Source organism: Procambarus clarkii, chromosome 5, assembly GCF_040958095.1.
Source record: "Procambarus clarkii isolate CNS0578487 chromosome 5, FALCON_Pclarkii_2.0, whole genome shotgun sequence".
Lineage (NCBI taxonomy): Eukaryota > Metazoa > Arthropoda > Malacostraca > Decapoda > Cambaridae > Procambarus > Procambarus clarkii.
In genome coordinates, this window is record NC_091154.1 from 10,918,724 (window position 1) to 10,939,741 (window position 21,018).

Sequence of the window (21,018 nt, forward strand, 5' to 3'; positions counted from 1 at the left end):
TCCGCAAGTTGTGTTTTAGAGAAGATTTCTTAGGCGATTGTTCGTCTTAAGTCATTTTTGAGGCGATCGGACAGGTTGACTGGTCAGGCCGGGCGGCAGTGATGCCAACACACCAGGAACACACACCCTCGGTGTTCTATATTACCTGGTTGTTGACAAGCAAAAGTTTACACCAAAATAGCATTAATAATGACTCAGTACAATCAAAAATATTTAATTTTGCAAAGTATGCAAATTAATTAGATTATTTCCGTAATAATTAGTGCATTGTTTCCAGTTGCCTTTATTCATATCTCTAGTAAAGACTTCCTGTCATTACACAAGCATGATTATCACAAATATTATGATGAAGTAGAAGATAATTGGAGATATTTGTGAAGAGGGATATATTATAGATGTAGAGAATATTACAAGGGAAGGTGTGATGTGGTGGAAGAGTTGAGGCCATGCGGGGGTTGGCAACAGTTGGCGTCAGTCATGTCGCTGGAGGACGACGACAACACCTGGTGAGTGGTGTGGTGGTGTCTTATATCCTCACACGTCGCCCACACGCGACGTCTTGGGCGTGGCGGCCCTCCCGCAGTGGCCGGGGGCAGCGTGGCGGCCCTCCCGCAGGTACCACGCCCTTACATGTGTCGTTATTTCTGCCGCCAACGTCCGGGTTTGTTGATGTCAACACGATCAGCTGTTGTTGACGGGAGTGACCCCGCGGCGACGGTCTCGGCCCCAGGCCACCCGGGGGTAGCAATAGTCTGGTGAGACAGGTGGGCAGTCTTAGGGGGACTATCTTGGATACACAATGTAGGTGACAGTTGTCTCGGCTGGAAGTCTGCGAGAGCTGACCTGTAGGTTGTGACCTGTCTGATGGTAAACCCAATTTTACTATGGTGGGAGAAATGATTATCCTGGCTCGGTCCTTGCGCGTTCTGTCTCCTTGTTGCAATTACCGTTGTCGGGGACAGTTAGCCGGTACTGGGGCTTATTCACCCCCCCCTGCCCCCCCTCTGCCTCCATACTCCTACGCCAACTAACCACCTAACCGCCAGGATGCGTCCCACAAGAGTTGTCAACTCCCAGGTTATATTGCTAGGTAAACAGGAGCATGGGATGGAAAGTTAACCATTTGTGTGGTCCTCGTGATGCAGTGGTAAGACACTCGCCTGGCGTTTCGAGAGTGCTTTGTCCTGGGTTCGTATCCTGGCGGGGGGTAGGGGATTTACTGGGCGTTAATCCTTTACTGTGCGTTAATCCTTTACTGTAGCCTCTGTTTACCCAACAGTAAAATGAGTACCTGGTTAAACGATTTGGCGGATCGTATTCTGGGCAAGATAGGACTAGGGACTTGCTCGAAATACTACGCCTACTAGTGGCTGTAAAAGAATGTAAGAACTCTTGTATATGTAAATTTGTCCTGCCCAGGGGATTGAACCTGGGTCCCTAGATTCGGCCAAAGCTGCAGGCCGGCGTGGGTGTTCATGTGGGTTGTAGATCGCTGACTACTACTCCCACACAGGCATTTAGATTGCCAACCTGCTTGTTCCTACCTTTTACTACTACTGCTTCAATTTTAGTTTGTGTAATTACACAAGTGTAGTTACAGGAAGTTGTGCTCGTGGTGTCCCGTCTTCCCAGTACAATACTCTTGTATAATGCCTTGAAACTGGAGATGGGTTTGGGCCTCCACCACCACCACCTCTCGGCTTAAGTGTGTGTGTGTAATTACCTAAGTGTAGTTACAGGATGAGAGCTATGCTCGTGGTGTCTCGTCTCCACAGCACTGTCATAAAATGCTTTGAAACTACTGACGGTCTTAGCCTCTACCACCTTCTCGCTTAACTTGTTCCAACTGTCTACCACTGTTTACAAAAGTGAATTTTTGTGTATTTCTCCGGCTGCTTTGTTTCGTAAGTTTAAATCCATGACCTCTTGTTCTTGAAGTTCCCGGTCTCTGGAATTCTTCCCTATCAATTTTATAGATTCCTGTTGCTATTTTTGAATGTAGTGATCATATCTCCTCTTTTCTTCTATCTTCTAGTTTTTGCATATTTAATGCCTCTAACCTCTCCTCGTAGCTCTTGTCCTTCAGTTCTGGGAGCCACTTGGTAGCATGTCGTTGCACCTTTTCCAGTTGATGTGCTTAAGATATGGGCACCACACAACTGCTGCATATTCCAGCTTTGGTCTAGTAAGTCGTGAACAATTTCTTTAGTATATCGCCATCCATGTACTTAAAAGCAATTCTGAGGTTAGAAAGTGTAGCATAAGCTCCTCGCACAATGTTCTTAATGTGGTTCTCGGGTGTTTTCTATCTAGAACCACCCCTAGATCCCTTTTTTTGTCAATTCTTTAGATTTGTCACAATTTATAGGTTGTGTGGGGTCTGTTCTCCAATTCCACATTCCATAACATGGCATTTATTCACATTAAATTCCATTTGTCAAGTGGTGCTCCATATACTTTTGTCCAGGTCTTCTTGAAGGGCATGAATCGTCTAGGTTTCTTATTTTCCCTATTATCTTAGCATCAGCAGCAAACATGTTCATGTAATTCTGTATTCCCACTGGTAGATCGTTTATGTAGACAATGAACATTACCGGTGCAAGAACTGAACCTTTTCTAAAAAAAGCCTTTTTTAGGTCCAGATAGATGCAGTCAACTCAACCATCTTTCCTGTAAAATCTGTGGCTTGATCATAAAAACAGAATAAGTTCGTTACACAGGATCTTCCAAATCGAAAACCATACTGTCTGTCTGATATATCTTTTTCCTCCAGGTGTTCTACCCATTTAGTTTTAATTATTTTTCCCAATATTTTGACTATTACACTTGTCAATGATACAGGTCTATAATTAAGGGTCTTCCCTGCTTCCACTTTTGTAGATTGGAACTGTTAGCCTTTTTCCACACATCCGCTACAACTCCTGTACACAGGGATGCCTGAAAAATCAGTTGAAGTGGAATGCTGAGCTCGGGTGCACATTCTCTCAGAACCCTTGGTGAAACTCCATCTGGACCAACTGCTTTCTTACTTGGCTCCTTGAGCATTTTTTCCCCCACTTTGTCTCTAGACACCTCTGTGTTCTATGTTGTTCCCTGGAATTCTTGTCTGGTGCCCTAAAGATATCGTTTTGTACAAACACACTTTGGAACTTTTTGTTTAGTTTCACACATTTCCTTTTCATTTTCTGTGAATTTATTTACCATTTTCAACCTCTATTATCCTTTACCTGCAATTTGTTTATGAATTTATAGAATAGACCTGGTTGTTTTACATTTGTTTGCAATCCCTCTTTCAAAATTTTTCTCTCTCCTCACTGCCGTGTATTGTTTCTCGCATCTTTGTATCGTTGGCAAGTTTGGGGTTTTGGCCTCTTCCTGTATTGATTCCATTTTTGTCTTTTGGTCTCTGGCCTTCTCGCAGTTTCTATTGAACCAATCACGTTTCCTAGTTCTGCATCTGTTTTGGTATAAATTTTTTTGTGCCTTTATCATATACTGTATTTCACAACTTGACATAATCTCGTGCACTTCCTTGCCTAGCAACAAGTCTGTCCAATTATACTCGCTAAAAAAATTTCTAAGGTCGCCATAATGTCCTCTCCTGAAGTCAGGTTTTTCAACTGCTTCAACCTCCTTATTTTCTTCCAGATTATAATGCATTGCATACTTTATTCCCAAACAGACATGGTCACCTTTACCCAAGGGAGGAAGGTACCGAATGTCAAATATCTTCCTCCTTCCTGGTAAATATCAAATCTAGCATGGAGGGAACGTCCCCTTCCCTCGTCCTCGTAGCTTGTTTAACACTATCGGTAACTTTGGACCGGACTCTCGTCTATTATTTTTCTCTTGAATTCTAACTTTGGACCGGACTAGTCCACTACAAAAATATTTGTATAAAATTTTTTATCCAATCAACCTCGGGATAGTATCAAAATCACCATTTAGAATGCGCACAATTTGATACCAAATGAAAGATGTAACGTGAAACTTGATGTCCGAACACTTATGATTATAAATAGGTTTTTGGTCAGTTTTAATTGTTAAAATTCTATTTGTGCTATTATGTTGGGACCAGTTTTAAAATGCGCGCCTTTACGTCGCGAACAATGATACCAAAATGAAATGTGTAACACAAATTTGTCAACACTGGGAAGATATAAATAATTGTGAGCTTCCAGAATTAAAATAGTTGTTAAATTCCAGTTATTGCTCTATTATTATGGGACTAGTTTTAAAATAAGCGCCTTTTTATTGCGAACAATTTGATACCAAAATGAAAGGCATAACATGAAGATGTGTATACTCGTTCAGTTTGATAACATTAGGTTGCAGTGTACAATTTGGTGCTCGTTCATGGGTAACTTTAGGCTTTTCTGCAGGGAGGCACTCCAAACTTTTGTACATCATATTCATACACATCTGTAGGGAATTTAATTGCAAACAGATACCAAAACGAGCGACGTAGCACGAGAATTAAGGTGAGAAAAATGGAAAGAGTACAGTATGCACATTTTACTGATTTTGTGCGCTCACGGGTAACTTTTGCTGACTTTAGGCTTTGCTGTTGGGAGTCACGCCAGGCTTTTGAACATTAAATTTATACACACCTGTAGGGAATTTAATTGCAAACACAGATACCAAAACGAGCGACGTAGCGCGAGAATTAAGGTGAGAAAGCTGAAACGAGTATACACATTTAGGTGTCACTGCGCGTTTACCCGCATGCTCGCCCGCACGTCGGGTGCTTGACCCCTAAGTTGACCGCGCGCCTGTCCGGTGACTGATAGTGTTAACATGTTGATACAAGAATGTTTCCAGGATGAGGTCTACAAATCTACAGGTCCAAAATTCTTCTGTTTTAGCTTCATATGCATCCCAGTCTATGGATTTAAAGTTATATAATCTCTCTAATCTCTCTCATTATTATAAGACCTTCTCATTTACTATCTAGCTCCTCCTTTGACCATGTGCTGCTTGGCGGTGGACTATATGCATTTATGATCATTAGTTTATCATCTTCATGGCAGATCTCTAGTGCTATAATGTCAACTTCTTGTGGATTAGCAGTCATTATTTCCTTCACCTTTAGGTGTTCTTTCACCAGCACAGCAACGCCACCGCCTTACCTAATTTTTCTGTCCCGTCTCCAAATTGAGTAGCCCCTTGGGAATATGACCTCATTTAAAATATCAAGTTTTGTCTCTGTGAGTGCAACAATGTCTGGGGTCTGCAGCTGTATTACATCACTTAACTCCAGTATCTTCGATCTCACTTGATCTGTGTTGGTGTATGCAATCTTCAGGATCTTGTTACCCCTCTCCTTGTTCTTCACTCCCCCCTCTTGATTTTGTTGGTTTGCCTTTATGTACCACTTTACTGGTCTGCCTACCCCTAACACTTTGTAGAAAAAAAGAATTGATTTTTTCATTCCTACTCATTTAAACGTTGTGCCTCGGTGAGGTTCAGTTTCACCTTCTGTCTTTTGAAAGATCTCGTCTTAATGACCACACTTTCCCATCATCATCACTTTGTAATATTCTAGCATTTCTTAGTACTTCTTCCATCTGTTTGGCACCGTTTAGGGTGATCCTCAAAGGTCGATCTTTCCCTTTTACGTATCTACCTATTCTCCTGTAGTCGCGCACATTCTCTATAGTAACAAGACCTTCTACGAGGCCATAATACCAATTTTATCTACTACTTTCGCTTCTACAGCTCTTTCTGACCTAGATGTTATCTCCTTTTCTTAGCAAACAAAAATTATCAGGGACTTATTCCGATCAACTGAATTTTGCACCAACTTTGGATTAATGCCAATTCTTTCTCACTTCTAGCATAGTTTGTTTTATCTTGGTTGTTGGTGTTTGTCTTCCTTTACTGCTTCTTCCATTTTTTCCTTCTTGACCACTTGTGCATAGGCGAGTTGCATATCTTTCTTGCACTGTTCTATTCCCCGTGTAACTTCCTCCATCTGTGCTGACAAAAGCTGTTTCTCCTGTTGAATTTCCTTATCCAACCTATTGTAGTCATTTGTTTAAATTTACTTTTTAACTTCTTCCAAAGCTATTTTTAAGAGTTTTTCTTCCATGGCTTTGCAATTTGTTTCCAATTGATTCTTATCCTTGCACAAGTTGTTCACTAAACCCTCAAGACATACAACTTTGCTATTCAAATGGTCATTACTTTCTTTAAATATACTAATTATTTCTAAAAGAGTTCACTATAGTATCTAATTTTACCAACTTGTGTAGACTGTTAATATCAATGCTTTCTTCATTGAATCCCGCAAAATCAAGCCGTTTTGTTTTTCTTCTTGCCGGCGGCCATCTTGAATGTTCTTCTCTGCACTGGAAACACTAGGGCAACTTTTTCTCGTCTGATTTTTCACTGCCCTTAGCACTTTCCTGTTATCTCGCCTATTTTTCAAAAGTACTATACCTTTGTTCTCTGGGACACCACTATCAGCAACCTGTACTACAATACTTAGGATTGTTGAAATATGCTGGAGCTCCTTTGATGCAAGTGTTGACCCTAGGGGTGTTCTGAATTTTTGTGTAATTACCTAAGTGTAGTTACAGGATGAGAGCTACGCTCGTGGTGTCCCATCTCCCCAGCACTTTGTCATATAATGCTTTGAAATTACTGACGGTTTTGGCCGCCACCACCTTCTCTTAACTTGTTCCAACCGTCTACCACTGTTTACAAAAGTGAATTTTTGTATATTTCTCCGGCAGCTTTGTATCGTTAGTTTATATCTATGACCTCTTGTTCTTGAAGTTCCGAGTCTCGGGAATTCTTCCATATCAATTTTATCTTCCTGTTACTATTTTGAACGTAGTGATCATATCGCCTCTTTTTCTTCAATCTTCTAGTTTTTGCATATTTAATGCCTCTAATCTCTCCTCATAGCTCTTGTCCTTCAGTTCTGGGAGCCACTTAGTGGCATGTCGTTGCACCTTTTCCAGTTTGTGCTTCTTAAGATATGGGCACCATACAACCGCTGCATATTCCAGCTTTGGTCTAATAAAAGTCGAGAACAATTTCTTTAGTATTTCTCCACCCATGTATTTAAAAGCAATTCTAAGGTTAGAAAGTGTAGCATAGGCTCCTCGCACAATGTTCTTAATGTGGTCCTCGGGTGACATTTTTCTATCTAAAACCACCCCTAGATCCTTTTCTTTATCAGAATTCTTTAAAGATTTCTCACATAATTTATAGGTTGTGTGGGGTCTATGTTCTCCAATTCCACATTCCATAACATGGCATTTATGCACATTAAATTCCATTTGCCTAGTGTTGCTCCATATACTTATTTTGTCCCGGTCTTCTTGAAGGGCATGACAATCATCTAAGTTCCTTATCTTCCCTATTATCTTAGCATCATCAGCAAACGTGTTCATGTAATTGTGTATTCCCACTGGTAGATCGTTTATGTAGACAATGAACATTACCGGTGCAAGAACTGAACCCTGAGGGACTCCACTCGTGACATTCCTCCAATCCGATACCTTGCCTCTGATTATGGCCCTCATTTTTGTCAGTTAGGAAATTTTTCATCCATGTTAGTAGCTTACCTGTCACCCCTCCAATATGTTCCAGTTTCCAGAACAACCTCTTGTGGGGAACTCTGTCGAAAGCCTTTTTTAGGTCCAGATAGATGCAGTCAACCCAACCATCTCTTTCCTGTAAAATCTGTGGCTCGATCATAAAAACTGAGCAAGTTCGTTACACAGGATCTTCCAGATCGAAAACCATACTGTCTGTCTGATATTATAGCGTTTTCCTCAGTGTTCTACTCATTTAGTTTTAATTATTTTTTCCAATATTTTGACTATTACACTTGTCAATGATACAGGTCTATAATTAAGGGGGTCTTCCCTGTTTCCACTTTTGTAAATTGGAACTGTTAGCCTTTTTCCGCACATCAGCTACAGCTCCTGTACACAGGGATGCCTGAAAAATCAGTTGAAGTGGAATGCTGAGCTCGGGTGCACATTCTCTCAGAACCCATGGTGAAACTCCATCTGGACCAACTGCTTTGTTCTTACTTAGCTCCTTGAGTATTTTTTCCACTTCGTCTCTAGACACCTCTATGTGCTCTGTTGTTCTCTGGAATTTTTATTGTATCTGGTTCCCTAAAGATTTTTTGTACAAACACACTTTGGAACTTTTCGTTTAGTGTTTCACACATTTCCGTTTCATCTTCCGTGAATCTATTTCCCATTTTCAACCTCTGAATATTATCCTTTACCTGCAATTTGTTTGAATTTATAGAATAGACCTGGTTCTGTTTTACATTTGTCTGCAATCCCTTTTTCAAAATTTCTTTCTGCCTCTCTCCTCACTGCTGTGTAGTTGTTTCTCGCTGTATTCCAGTATCCAAGTTGTGTATTCACCTAGTTGTGTTTGCGGGGGTTGAGCTCTGCTCTTTCGGCCCTCTCAACTGTCAATCGACACTACTTTTTTTTTTCTCCACACCCCAGGAAGCAGCCAGTGACGGCTAACTCCCAGGTACCTATTTACTGCTAGGTAACAGGGGCATTCAGGGTGAAAAAAACTTTGCCCATTTGTTTCTGCCTGGTGCGAGAATTGAACCCGCGCCACAGAATTAAGTCCTGCACGCTATCCACCAGGCCCCCATGTGTGTGTGAATGGTAAGGGGGGAAGCTGTTTAATCTTCTTTCCTCTGTATCTTGGTGTTTTTCCTGAACCTTTTTACTTGTACTTTACACCTTGACTTTGTCGAACTACTTGGACTGGACGGTAGTCAGTCTTGCTTCTTGCAGGTCGGCATTAAATCCCAGACTGCCAAAGGGGCTTGGCACCGTTCCCCCCCCTCCTCCTCCCCTCCCATACCAAGTCCTTGTCCTGATCCCTCCCTAAATATTCCCAAGGGCCACTGATACTCTAGTGGCCTCGGCAAGGACAAGAAGCGGACAGCTTGCTGAATGGACCCCCCTCCCCATCCCCCTTGTCCTGATTGTCTAGTTGGTCATAACACCAATTTTAAGTTGCAAATGGCATGGTGCTTTCTCCTGATAATTCCATTCCCTTCCCTTGATATTCATTTTGACGGTTCGATTTTTATTAATCTTTAGTGCTTGAACCTCGCTTTTATTGAGGTAAATTTTTAATTTTAGATACATGTTAAAGGCCAGTTTTAATTGTAAAACTTTAAGTCATACCTCTTCCAGAACCCTTGCCAGAGATTAGCCTATCTTGACTGTATGGTTCTACTGAACCTTGGTTGAGAAATGCTGATGTATGCTATATATGGCCTGAATGTGGTGATGGTATATCTGCAGGTTTGTCTTGGTCTTCAGTGTTCTCTTTAACACCAGAGACCAAGACTGGAGCAATGAGTTCAGCTTGTCTTGTAGACAATCTATACCTTGCCAAATGCGCTAGTGGTGCTTGGCGTGCGGGGCTCCGTGCTGCGCTAGTGGTGCTTGGCGTGCGGGGCTCCGTGCTGCGCTAGTGGTGCTTGGCGTGCGGGGCTCCGTGCTGCGCTAGTGGTGCTTGGCGTGCGGGGCTCCGTAATTACCTAAGTGTAATTACCTAAGTGTAGTTACAGGATGAGAGCTACGCTCGTGGTGTCCCGTCTTCCCAGCACTCTTTGTCATATAACGCTTTGAAACTACTGACGGTCTTGGCCTCCACCACCTTCTCACTTAACTTGTTCCAACCGTCTACCACTCTATTTGCGAAGGTGAATTTTCTTATATTTCTTCGGCATCTGTGTTTAGCTAGTTTAAATCTATGACCTCTTGTTCTTGAAATTCCAGGTCTCGGGAAGTCTTCCCTGTCGATTTTATCAATTCCTGTTACTATTTTGTATGTAGTGATCATATCACCTCTTTTTCTTCTGTCTTCTAGTTTTGGCATATTTAATGCTTCTAACCTCTCCTCGTAGCTCTTGCCCTTCAGTTCTGGGAGCCACTTAGTAGCATGTCTTTGCACCTTTTCCAGTTTGTTGATGTGCTTCTTAAGATATGGGCACCACACAACAGCTGCATATTCTAGCTTTGGCCTAACAAGTCATGAACAATTTCTTTAGTATATCGCCATCCATGTATTTAAATGCAATTCTGAAGTTAGAAAGCATAGCATAGGCTCCTTGCACAATATTCTTTGTGGTCCTCAGGTGATAGTTTTCTATCTAGAACCACTCCTAGATCTCTTTCTTTATCAGAATTCTTTAAAGATTTCTCACATAATATATAGGTTGTGTGGGGTCTATGTTCTCCTATTCCACATTCCATAACATGACATTTATTAACATTAAATTCCATTTGCCAAGTGGTGCTCCATATACTTATTTTGTCCAGGTCTTCTTGAAGGGCATGACAGTCATCTAAATTTCTTATCCTTCCTATTAGCATCATCAGCAAACATGTTCATATAATTCTGTATACCAACTGGTAGATCATTTATGTACACAATAAACATCACTGGTGCAAGAACTGAACCCTGTGGTACTCCACTTGTGACATTTCTCCATTTCGATACATTGCCTCTGATTACTGCCCTCATTTTTCTATCAGTCAGAAAATTTTTCATCCATGATAGAAGCTTACCTGTCACCCCTCCAATATTTTCCAGTTTCCAGAACAACCTCTTATGTGGAACTCTGTCGAAAGCCTTTTTTAGGTCCAGATAGATGCAGTCAACCCAACCATCTCTTTCCTGTAATATCTGTGGCTCGATCATAGAAACCGAGTAAATTCGATACACAGGATCTTCCAGATCGAAAACCATACTGTCTGTCTGATATTATATCATTTCTCTCTAGGTGTTCTACCCATTTAGTTTTGATTAGTTTTTCCAATACTTTCACTATTACACTTGTCAATGATACAGGTCTATAATTGAGGGGGTCTTCCCTGCTGCCACTTTTGTAGATTGGAACTATGTTAGCCTGTTTCCACCCGTCTGCTACGATTCCTGTACACAGGGATGCCTGAAAGATCAGGTGAAGTGGAATGCTGAGCTCAGATGCACATTCTCTCAGAACCCATGGTGAAACGCCATCTGGGCCAGCTGCTTTGTTCTTACCGAGCTCCTTGAGCATTTTTTCCACTTCGTCTCTAGACACCTCTATGTGTTCTATGTTCTCTGGAATTCTTATTGTATCTGGTTCCCTAAAGATTTCATTTTGTACAAACACACTTTGGAACTTTTCGTTTAGTGTTTCACACATTTCCTTGCTGCGCTAGTGGTGCTTGGCGTGCGGGGCTCCGTGCTGCGCTAGTGGTGCTTGGCGTGCAGGGGCTCCGTGCTGCGCTAGTGGTGCTTGGCGTGCAGGGGCTCCGTGCTGCGCTAGTGGTGCTTGGCGTGCGGGGGCTCCGTGCTGCGCTAGTGGTGCTTGGCGTGCGGGGGCTCCGAGCTGCGCTAGTGGTGCTTGGCGTGCGGGGGCTCCGTGCTGCGCTAGTGGTGCTTGGCGTGCGGGGGCTCCGTGCTGCGCTAGTGGTGCTTGGCGTGCGGGGGCTCCGTGCTGCGCTAGTGGTGCTTGGCGTGCGGGGGCTCCGTGCTGCGCTAGTGGTGCTTGGCGTGCGGGGGCTCCGTGCTGCGCTAGTGGTGCTTGGCGTGCGGGGGCTCCGTGCTGCGCTAGTGGTGCTTGGCGTGCGGGGGCTCAGTGCTGCGCTAGTGGTGCTTGGCGTGCGGGGGCTCAGTGCTGCGCTAGTGGTGCTTGGCGTGCGGGGGATCCGTGCTGCGCTAGTGGTGCTTGGCGTGCGGGGGATCCGTGCTGCGCTAGTGGTGCTTGGCGTGCGGGGGATCCGTGCTGCGCTAGTGGTGCTTGGCGTGCGGGGGATCCGTGCTGCGCTAGTGGTGCTTGGCGTGCGGGGGATCCGTGCTGCGCTAGTGGTGCTTGGCGTGCGGGGGATCCGTGCTGCGCTAGTGGTGCTTGGCGTGCGGGGGATCCGTGCTGCGCTAGTGGTGCTTGGCGTGCGGGGGATCCGTGCTGCGCTAGTGGTGCTTGGCGTGCGGGGGATCCGTGCTGCGCTAGTGGTGCTTGGCGTGCGGGGGATCCGTGCTGCGCTAGTGGTGCTTGGCGTGCGGGGGATCCGTGCTGCGCTAGTGGTGCTTGGCGTGCGGGGGATCCGTGCTGCGCTAGTGGTGCTTGGCGTGCGGGGGCTCCGTGCTGCGCTAGTGGTGCTTGGCGTGCGGGGGCTCCGTGCTGCGCTAGTGGTGCTTGGCGTGCGGGGGCTCCGTGCTGCGCTAGTGGTGCTTGGCGTGCGGGGGCTCCGTGCTGCGCTAGTGGTGCTTGGCGTGCGGGGGCTCCGTGCTGCGCTAGTGGTGCTTGGCGTGCGGGGGCTCCGTGCTGCGCTAGTGGTGCTTGGCGTGCGGGGGCTCCGTGCTGCGCTAGTGGTGCTTGGCGTGCGGGGGCTCCGTGCTGCGCTAGTGGTGCTTGGCGTGCGGGGGCTCCGTGCTGCGCTAGTGGTGCTTGGCGTGCGGGGGCTCCGTGCTGCGCTAGTGGTGCTTGGCGTGCGGGGGCTCCGTGCTGCGCTAGTGGTGCTTGGCGTGCGGGGGCTCCGTGCTGCGCTAGTGGTGCTTGGCGTGCGGGGGCTCCGTGCTGCGCTAGTGGTGCTTGGCGTGCGGGGGCTCCGTGCTGCGCTAGTGGTGCTTGGCGTGCGGGGGCTCCGTGCTGCGCTAGTGGTGCTTGGCGTGCGGGGGCTCCGTGCTGCGCTAGTGGTGCTTGGCGTGCGGGGGCTCCGTGCTGCGCTAGTGGTGCTTGGCGTGCGGGGGCTCCGTGCTGCGCTAGTGGTGCTTGGCGTGCGGGGGCTCCGTGCTGCGCTAGTGGTGCTTGGCGTGCGGGGGCTCCGTGCTGCGCTAGTGGTGCTTGGCGTGCGGGGGCTCCGTGCTGCGCTAGTGGTGCTTGGCGTGCGGGGGCTCCGTGCTGCGCTAGTGGTGCTTGGCGTGCGGGGGCTCCGTGCTGCGCTAGTGGTGCTTGGCGTGCGGGGGCTCCGTGCTGCGCTAGTGGTGCTTGGCGTGCGGGGGCTCCGTGCTGCGCTAGTGGTGCTTGGCGTGCGGGGGCTCCGTGCTGCGCTAGTGGTGCTTGGCGTGCGGGGGCTCCGTGCTGCGCTAGTGGTGCTTGGCGTGCGGGGGCTCCGTGCTGCGCTAGTGGTGCTTGGCGTGCGGGGGCTCCGTGCTGCGCTAGTGGTGCTTGGCGTGCGGGGGCTCCGTGCTGCGCTAGTGGTGCTTGGCGTGCGGGGGCTCCGTGCTGCGCTAGTGGTGCTTGGCGTGCGGGGGCTCCGTGCTGCGCTAGTGGTGCTTGGCGTGCGGGGGCTCCGTGCTGCGCTAGTGGTGCTTGGCGTGCGGGGGCTCCGTGCTGCGCTAGTGGTGCTTGGCGTGCGGGGCTCCGTGCTGCGCTAGTGGTGCTTGGCGTGCGGGGGCTCCGTGCTGCGCTAGTGGTGCTTGGCGTGCGGGGGCTCCGTGCTGCGCTAGTGGTGCTTGGCGTGCGGGGGCTCCGTGCTGCGCTAGTGGTGCTTGGCGTGCGGGGGCTCCGTGCTGCGCTAGTGGTGCTTGGCGTGCGGGGGCTCCGTGCTGCGCTAGTGGTGCTTGGCGTGCGGGGGCTCCGTGCTGCGCTAGTGGTGCTTGGCGTGCGGGGGCTCCGTGCTGCGCTAGTGGTGCTTGGCGTGCGGGGGCTCCGTGCTGCGCTAGTGGTGCTTGGCGTGCGGGGGCTCCGTGCTGCGCTATTGGGGCTTGCGTGCGGGGATTCCGTGCTGCGCTAGTGGTGCTTGGCGTGCGGGGGCTCCGTGCTGCGCTAGTGGTGCTTGGCGTGCGGGGCTCCGTGCGGGGCTCCGTGCTGCGCTAGTGGTGCTTGGCGTGCGGGGCTCCGTGCTGCGCTAGTGGTGCTTGGCGTGCGGGGCTCCGTGCTGCGCTAGTGGTGCTTGGCGTGCGGGGCTCCGTGCTGCAACATTTTGGATTCACAAAAAGCTTCATAAAATAGATAACTTCCTGTATTTTAGTACAGTAAAGAATAGTTTAAAATAACCTATATGCAAAGCTTCAGAGATGTCCCTTAACAATTGCAGCTCGTGGCTGCGGATATTGCGTCCATAATTAACTCTGTCTGGCGGGGAAACATTTTTGCGTCTAAAATTAAAATGCTAAAATTGCATTTATTAGATTATTATGGAACTAGTCTTAAAATGAGTACCTTTTTAGATTACGAAAAATTTGGTACCAAAATGAACACTGTAGCATGGAAATTGAGGTCAGAACATTAAAGAGAGTACACACATTTTAGTGTGGGTTTGTGCTCCCGGGAAACGCCAGGCCCACCTTGGGGTGGGTTGGGGTGCACTCACTGGGCTGTGCAGTGTTAATCTAACGATTGTATGTTGGTGAAGCATAATCTGTACAATACTTTTTCTGCAGGATAGTGTTAATCTCAAGACTGTCATCTGTATAGGAAAGGTTGTGTAGTACAATACTGTGTAGTAATTTCCATACTGTGCTGGTACTTTCCTGAGAATTGCACAAAAATCTGTAACTACAGTAGCTTGAAATTGTTGAGTGTTGGCCTACCTTGATGTCTTCAGAGTTTTGTGTAGCAATGTTTAGTGTAGTTGGCTAGAGATTATACTCTGGTCTACCACACAGGAAGATGATTGGGCACATGTTCTCAAGACATTGGGCACATGTTCTCAAGACATTGGGCACATGTTCTCAAGACATTGGGCACATGTTCTCAAGACATTGGGCACAATGAAGTATTATAATATCAGTGCTATTGTGGCTCCAGAGGTGCATTTGTATTGTTTTGGAATGAAATTTTCTGTACGCTTTCCTACTATTATAATGCATGCTTCAGCTGGCATTGCTGAAGTATGTTGTTACATTTATAAGGTGGCTGTCCCGATTATAACAGATATTGTCTTGCAGGTTACTGGCCCTGGAGTCGGCTTTGCACGAAGGTGTCGATGACCACGAGCTCATTGGCATCACCAGGGGCCGAGTTCTTCCCGAGGAGCATCGAGCACAGGTTAGGCATTTGTGTACGTGTTTGAATGCTCTAGTGTCCTGCATTCAGGGGATGACTAGTTCAGGCACTTTGAGAGCAGAGAATTGAATTGTTTCGGCATAAAATATTATGCCTGTAATACTGTAGTCTTGTTGTATAGGTAACTAGAGCTCACTACCTGGGTAGTGAGCTTGAATAGTGTTGTACCAAAAGTTGTAATGCAGCTAGTTAATAGAACAGTCCTGTGCAAGAGGGACAATTGACTTGACAAGCATAAAGCCACAGTACAGGTAAGGCTTCACCTGGAGGTGTAACTTGGGGGTTCCTTATGTTTTATGCAAAAATACATTACTAAAAGTTTTCTAGTAATGAATTTCTACTATAAATGAAAATGGTTTGCAGATTTAAAGGCAAAAAAGGTGTAAAGTTAATGGCTTATTGTAGCCAGTTCTGGTCAAAATGTCTTGCTTGCAGCAAGTTTAAATTTTGATCAGTGACTCCATTAACTTAAAAATTTGATAATTCTAGATATTTGACCTAGTGTTGATTGTATTATTGGATATACTGTAATGTCCAGTGTGGTAAAATAAGGACGTTTTCACGTAAAGTTGATTACCTCCTGGTTAATTGCCCAAGTATTGGAAGATTTGGGATCCCTTGGTTCCCTCAAAAGAGTAGCTCAACCTCTGAAGATTTTCATCCAAATTAAATATTTTGATATCAAGCTTAGGAAGCTGGAAGTGGGGGGGGGGGGCTATAAGTTGAGGCTCAAAAAGGGAACCATATACTGTACTATTATGTACATCATCCTGAAAGTTTGTTGCCAAGTGTTATGGTGCTGTGTTGAGGCACAGATGTTCAACTTGGTGTAGATTATTATGCATAACATTTTGGTGAAATGTGGTACTGTCATTTTGGCTTTTGTTGGCGAAATTGCAAAGTATAAAACTAGGAAGTGGACTAATATTGAGAGATGTAGTTGAAGCAGCTTGGCACTGTATAATTCTAGTGATTTTTTTTTCTAACCTAGATGTTGCCCCTGAACGTGTGCAGTATAACTTGTGAACTTTATTTACTCGAGGCTAACTGGTGGAATGTGCCAGTTGGACACTCCAGACGTCGTCAGTTGCCTTTTGTTGTCTAGGCCTTGGATGCATGTTAAATTTTCCCCTTCCCATCCCTGTACTCGCCCCTGGCCCGATCATCTCGCCGGTGCCTCCGTGGGCAGAGAAGCTCATTCGGGTTTCTGTGGACTTTTCAAAGCCTCCTCGTTGGAAGAGATTTAGGGGGTCTGGCCCCTTTAATTTTTGCAGACCTACGAGCCTCCTTATACTCTGGATACTTGGAGGTTTACATGGATGGGTCCTGCAAAGATCAGCCACCATCTACATCTGTGGCAGCATACTTTGCTCCTTTTTCCTTCTGTCAGACGTGGAAACTCTCCCTTGCTCATTCATGTTTGGCTGGGGAACTGTTTGCAATCTTGCTAGCCTTAAGACTCCTTCAACAAGTTTCAGGGCCCTCTTGCGGTCGTTTTCTACGTGGACTCAATTACAGCCCTACATCTGATGTCATCTCGGCGTCCACGAGTCATCGTCATACTGTCACAGATCCGTGGAGAACTGCTATCATACTCTGGGTTGGTTGATCTCTAATGGGTTCCGTCACATGTCGGTATTAACGGCAATGAGATTGCCAACGCAGCAGTAGCAGGGATGGTGCATGCTCTCCATGACTCTACAAATGGGCCTCTAGACCTTTCAGAAATTCTCCCTCAACTCCGTGCGGTTTGCCTCGCCTGTTGCGAGGCAATGATAGAACCAGCACTCTGGTCCTCCTCTCTGGTGGGTCTCCGGGAGGACTCCTCCCCGCGTCCATGGACTCATCATTCTCGACACTGCCATCACTTGTCTCTGGATTGGGCACACCTGCCTGGCTGCACCTCTCCATCGTCTACGGCTGGTAGATTCCCCATACTGCCAGTGGTGTCCGACCCAGGAGGATACAGTGGAACGCCTTCCACTGCCCTCTATTTCATAGCGCTCACGTCAGGCTACAGAGTGCTGTTTGTAGGTTGAATATTCCCTGCTTCAGTTTCCATTCTCCTTGACGGGGCAGGTGCGAGAGACGAAGACTCCGTCATGAAGTCCTTCGCCATACCTTCCGCTTCATCTGTCATGTCCGTGACCTAAAGAGACTGTAAAATGTGGCCCGAGGAGATTGTAGGGTCTATTGCCTGAAGAGACTATAGGTACCACATCCCTCCCCTATTTCCTGGTATCGGGCAGCCGGGGCGCATCAGATCCCACGATCGTCGTCGCCCCTAAATCAACACAACTTGATTTATGTGGTGGTCTTGTTTAATTTGTTCTCAAGGAAGTGGTAATTATATATTGTAGTTTATTAAATACATGCGAGATCTGTAATTTTTTTTTTTTTTAAGCTCCGAAATAATTGTAAACACACTGGTAATGTGTATTTGATACAAAAGTTTAAGATCCGGTGGGCTACAAGAGATGGCTATAGTTTGCAGGTGATACTAATGTTGGGTTATGGAAAATTCTATAAGGTGTGGCCATGCGCACACCATAGTTTTTTTTTTTTTTTCCTCTTTAGGAATGAAATCTTGTTGACCCTAATACTATTACCATGTAAATTATGCATGTAATGGTATCTGAAGTATTATCTTCTGGTGCTGGATGGGGGTTCGTGTTTATAAGGGAGGAGTAGAGCAATGTCTCAAGATGTGGAAACCTGGCTTTAACTACACCCCCAAGAATGGTTCCTCTTCAGACTGACTGTGAAGGGGAATGTCGGTGTTGGGTGGTCAATGAACATTGTCCATAAACTGTTCAGTTTGCTTCTTGGCACATTTTGAAAGGGTTGCCATATAAAAACACTACAGGATGCCCGAGGTCTAGTGTGCACTCACGTTTTGCCTATATAATATTTTGGCTGCTCTATCTAGTGCCTGTTTATCCCTTGGACTGTGACATTGGGAAAAATAGGGTCATACCCACCTACGCGTGCAAACAAATTTAATTCAAAACACATTTCGGTATGGAAATATTGTTCCCCCCCCCCCCCTCCAAAAAAATAAAATGCTGCATTTGTAGGAAATTTTGGAAAACCTTGAATCTCTCTCTCCATACTGGGTGGAGGCAATCGGAAGGGTGACCTGTGGTGTCTCGTGTCTCCAACCCATCCTCCTGTTTACACGGTACCTACTGCGACGATCCTCACTAGTCAAATTTGTACATTCTTGGATTTTAGATAGTAGTATTCAGACTAAGATTCTTTTAAAATGTAGCTAAAACACACTTAAATATTCCTTAGGTTAGGTTTGTCAAAGCAAAAAAAAAAGTTAAAGGTTAAAAAAGCATCGTTTGTCCAACTTGGTAGTTCAGATTTCTACTCCTGGTGTGCTGCTTGTATGTTTTGTTTCTTACACTTGTGTTGAATAACTGTTACATAATTCAATCTATGATTGTGTACATTTGTAAAATTCCATGAAATGGTTTCTAGTTTACAATATGTATATGCATGTACATTATTTAAAATGTCCTAGTACTGTTTTATACTTTAGTAATTTAACATGTGGTGGTTTCTGAAACGCTCGCCAAGACCCACTCGACGTACACCATGTACACATTAGTGTCTCATCGCCTGCATATGTACACATTAGTTTTCTTCTTGGTGGTGCTCTGTGCCTGAACTCGTGGCATTCTTTGTCCAATAATATGTAAAGCTAGCCCTGGCACGTTATCTAGGTAATGATGTGCAATATACCCCTTGGCTATGATTGTTTGGACCAGAACCCATATTTCTGCTGGGCATCAGTGTGCCATACTTTATTAGTTCAGTTATCAGATGATAGCTGTAGGTTCTGTGGCAATGGTTTACCAGTTGACACCATATAAATATATGCATTCAAAATACTAAAATTTTTTCCCCATTTGCTTAATATACCATTTGACTGATTTATTCACTTCTATAGCAGCAATTTACTCGTTCGGTAAATTAAATGCGTGGTTAATATAGTCCATCACTAGATCAAGTTCACTCATTTTTCTTGTCGACCTCTCGTGTATCTCTAGGTTGTCCTCTGTACAGTAGTTACCATGGACACGAGGCTCGTCATGCCAGCTAAATAACAAGTTGCCACATCTTCTGACAGTTGCAGTTGCCACACTTGCTATGCCAGTCGTATTTGGACATGCCCGCCCACTCTTCAGTCGTATTGTGCCCCACATTCCAGGTTCATGATAAAGCGGATGCATTACCAGTTTTGGGCTCTTATACCATTCTGTATAAATGTTCCTTGTCAACATGGGCTCGATCATTACATGTATCCTCGTAGCAGCACCAAATACTGGGTAAATTTTAATAGTATATGAATTGCAGTAAGTGTAATTGTCAAGATCTAATGTTATGCCTGTACAGTATCTTGTAAAATGAATTTTCTTTTTTTACAAGTTTGCAATGTTTGGAAGATGTGTACTACTGTACTTGAATAAAAGGTGTCCCTTGAATAATAAAAGGGATTCATCAATAAAACTTCAGAATGGACAGAATTAATTGGCAAATGTTTCAATGTTGTGGAAAAAATGCCTAGTCTTCCACGCTATAACATTATTCAATTGAACTTATTCTGTAAAGTGAAGGTATTGCTCCAGCAAGATAAACGTGTCCCCTGGTCGTGTACTTGGCAAATACTGGCACACATCTTAAGATTCTTAAAGTAATCCTGAATTACATGCTCATTCACATGGCATTACCATGAGTACAAATAGGACAGTCTAGTCACCTAAACGTTGTCCCCCATGCACGTGAAGATATCGGAACATAATCTAGGCAACTAGAAGGCATATTGGCCCATACGAGGCAGCTCCTATTTATATCCACCCAAACTCATTCATGTCTAACCTATGCTTGAAACAATAGGGATCCTACTTCTGTTACGCAGTAATTGGTTCCACAAATCAATAACCCCCGTTAACTAGTATTTACCCAGGTCTTTCCTAAATTTAAACTTTTCCATTTTATACCCATTGTTTAGTGTTCCATTTTGTTAATACTTTTAATACCCCATTAACATTTCCTTGATGCCCATCTATCCACCTCCATGTCACTCCCTAACTCCCGGCCCCTCTAGTGTAAATAGAGCTGTCACACTCTTGCCTCGAATAACTGGAGAAAATAGAGCACTTCTCAATAAGGCAACAACTGAACAGATCACAGTAAAATGCCCCAGTAGCTGGATGTTACGGCCTGCTTGAGCCAGTAACTGGCTTCTGTGTGTGATGTGCCTTATAGCCTCGTCTTCCATGATCCCACCCAAAGTCAGTGGCAAGTTCTCAAAAATTGGCAGTACAGTAGCAAGTAATTGTGCAAGGCATAAAGGGGGGTAAAAAAAAAAAATGCAATAACGCCTTCACCAGTATATTATCTATCGAAGTATAACTACACTCGTTTATACAGGACACCAATACATATGCAGTGTTCTTCAAATCCCGGCGAGTCCACTACCTTGGAGTAGAAGTCGTCTGTGCTCAATAGTGAGTTTTCCTTCAACATAGGCTAGTCTACATACCGTATTGTGATGTCCAAATGCCCCATATCTGCTCTCCAGAAACGCAGAGGGCATCAGCATCATGCTGATAGGGTCACTAACACCCTGGCAAAATCTCTAGCAACACACTAGCAGCATCTCAACAGACTGCCACTACTGTCGTATTGTAACTGCTCTTGCCTAAATCTCGTGTACGTTGGTCCACACAACATGGCACAAGTAAAATGGCTAACATGCTTCCTACTGCTGACGGCAGCCACTTGTCCTCTCACGGGAACAAGTCAGGAGTTTGGGACTGCCTGAGGTGAACAGCCTTCCACAGCACAATACTCTCAATGTCACCTATGTGGACAAAAGTCTAGTCAGTGAAGGTATACAAGAACATAGGATGTCAACTTTTACTGAGGAACGGGGAAATGTAATTGGATGCATAATCTACATGGCATGTCATTATTTCACTCGCCAGAGAGCATTA

The 21,018-nt window shown here is 45.4% G+C and overlaps 1 protein-coding gene across 5 annotated transcripts in view; it reads left to right on the forward strand.

The window, feature by feature from the left end:
• The first annotated feature begins 400 nt into the window (after positions 1-400).
• The window catches only part of TBC1D23 (TBC1 domain family member 23), a 316,649-nt gene continuing 296,031 nt past the window's right edge, over positions 401-21,018 (forward strand). For 3 of the 5 annotated variants that reach the window (XM_069339393.1, XM_069339405.1, XM_045753440.2), the window contains exons 1-2: positions 615-755; positions 14,893-14,992. In XM_069339393.1, the coding sequence (XP_069195494.1) occupies positions 631-755; positions 14,893-14,992 (225 nt within the window). In that variant the 5' untranslated portion in view covers positions 615-630. Of the gene's footprint in view, positions 507-614; positions 756-14,892; positions 14,993-21,018 lie in introns of those variants that run through there. The other 2 variants (XM_069339402.1, XM_069339407.1) reach the window with 2 other exon arrangements.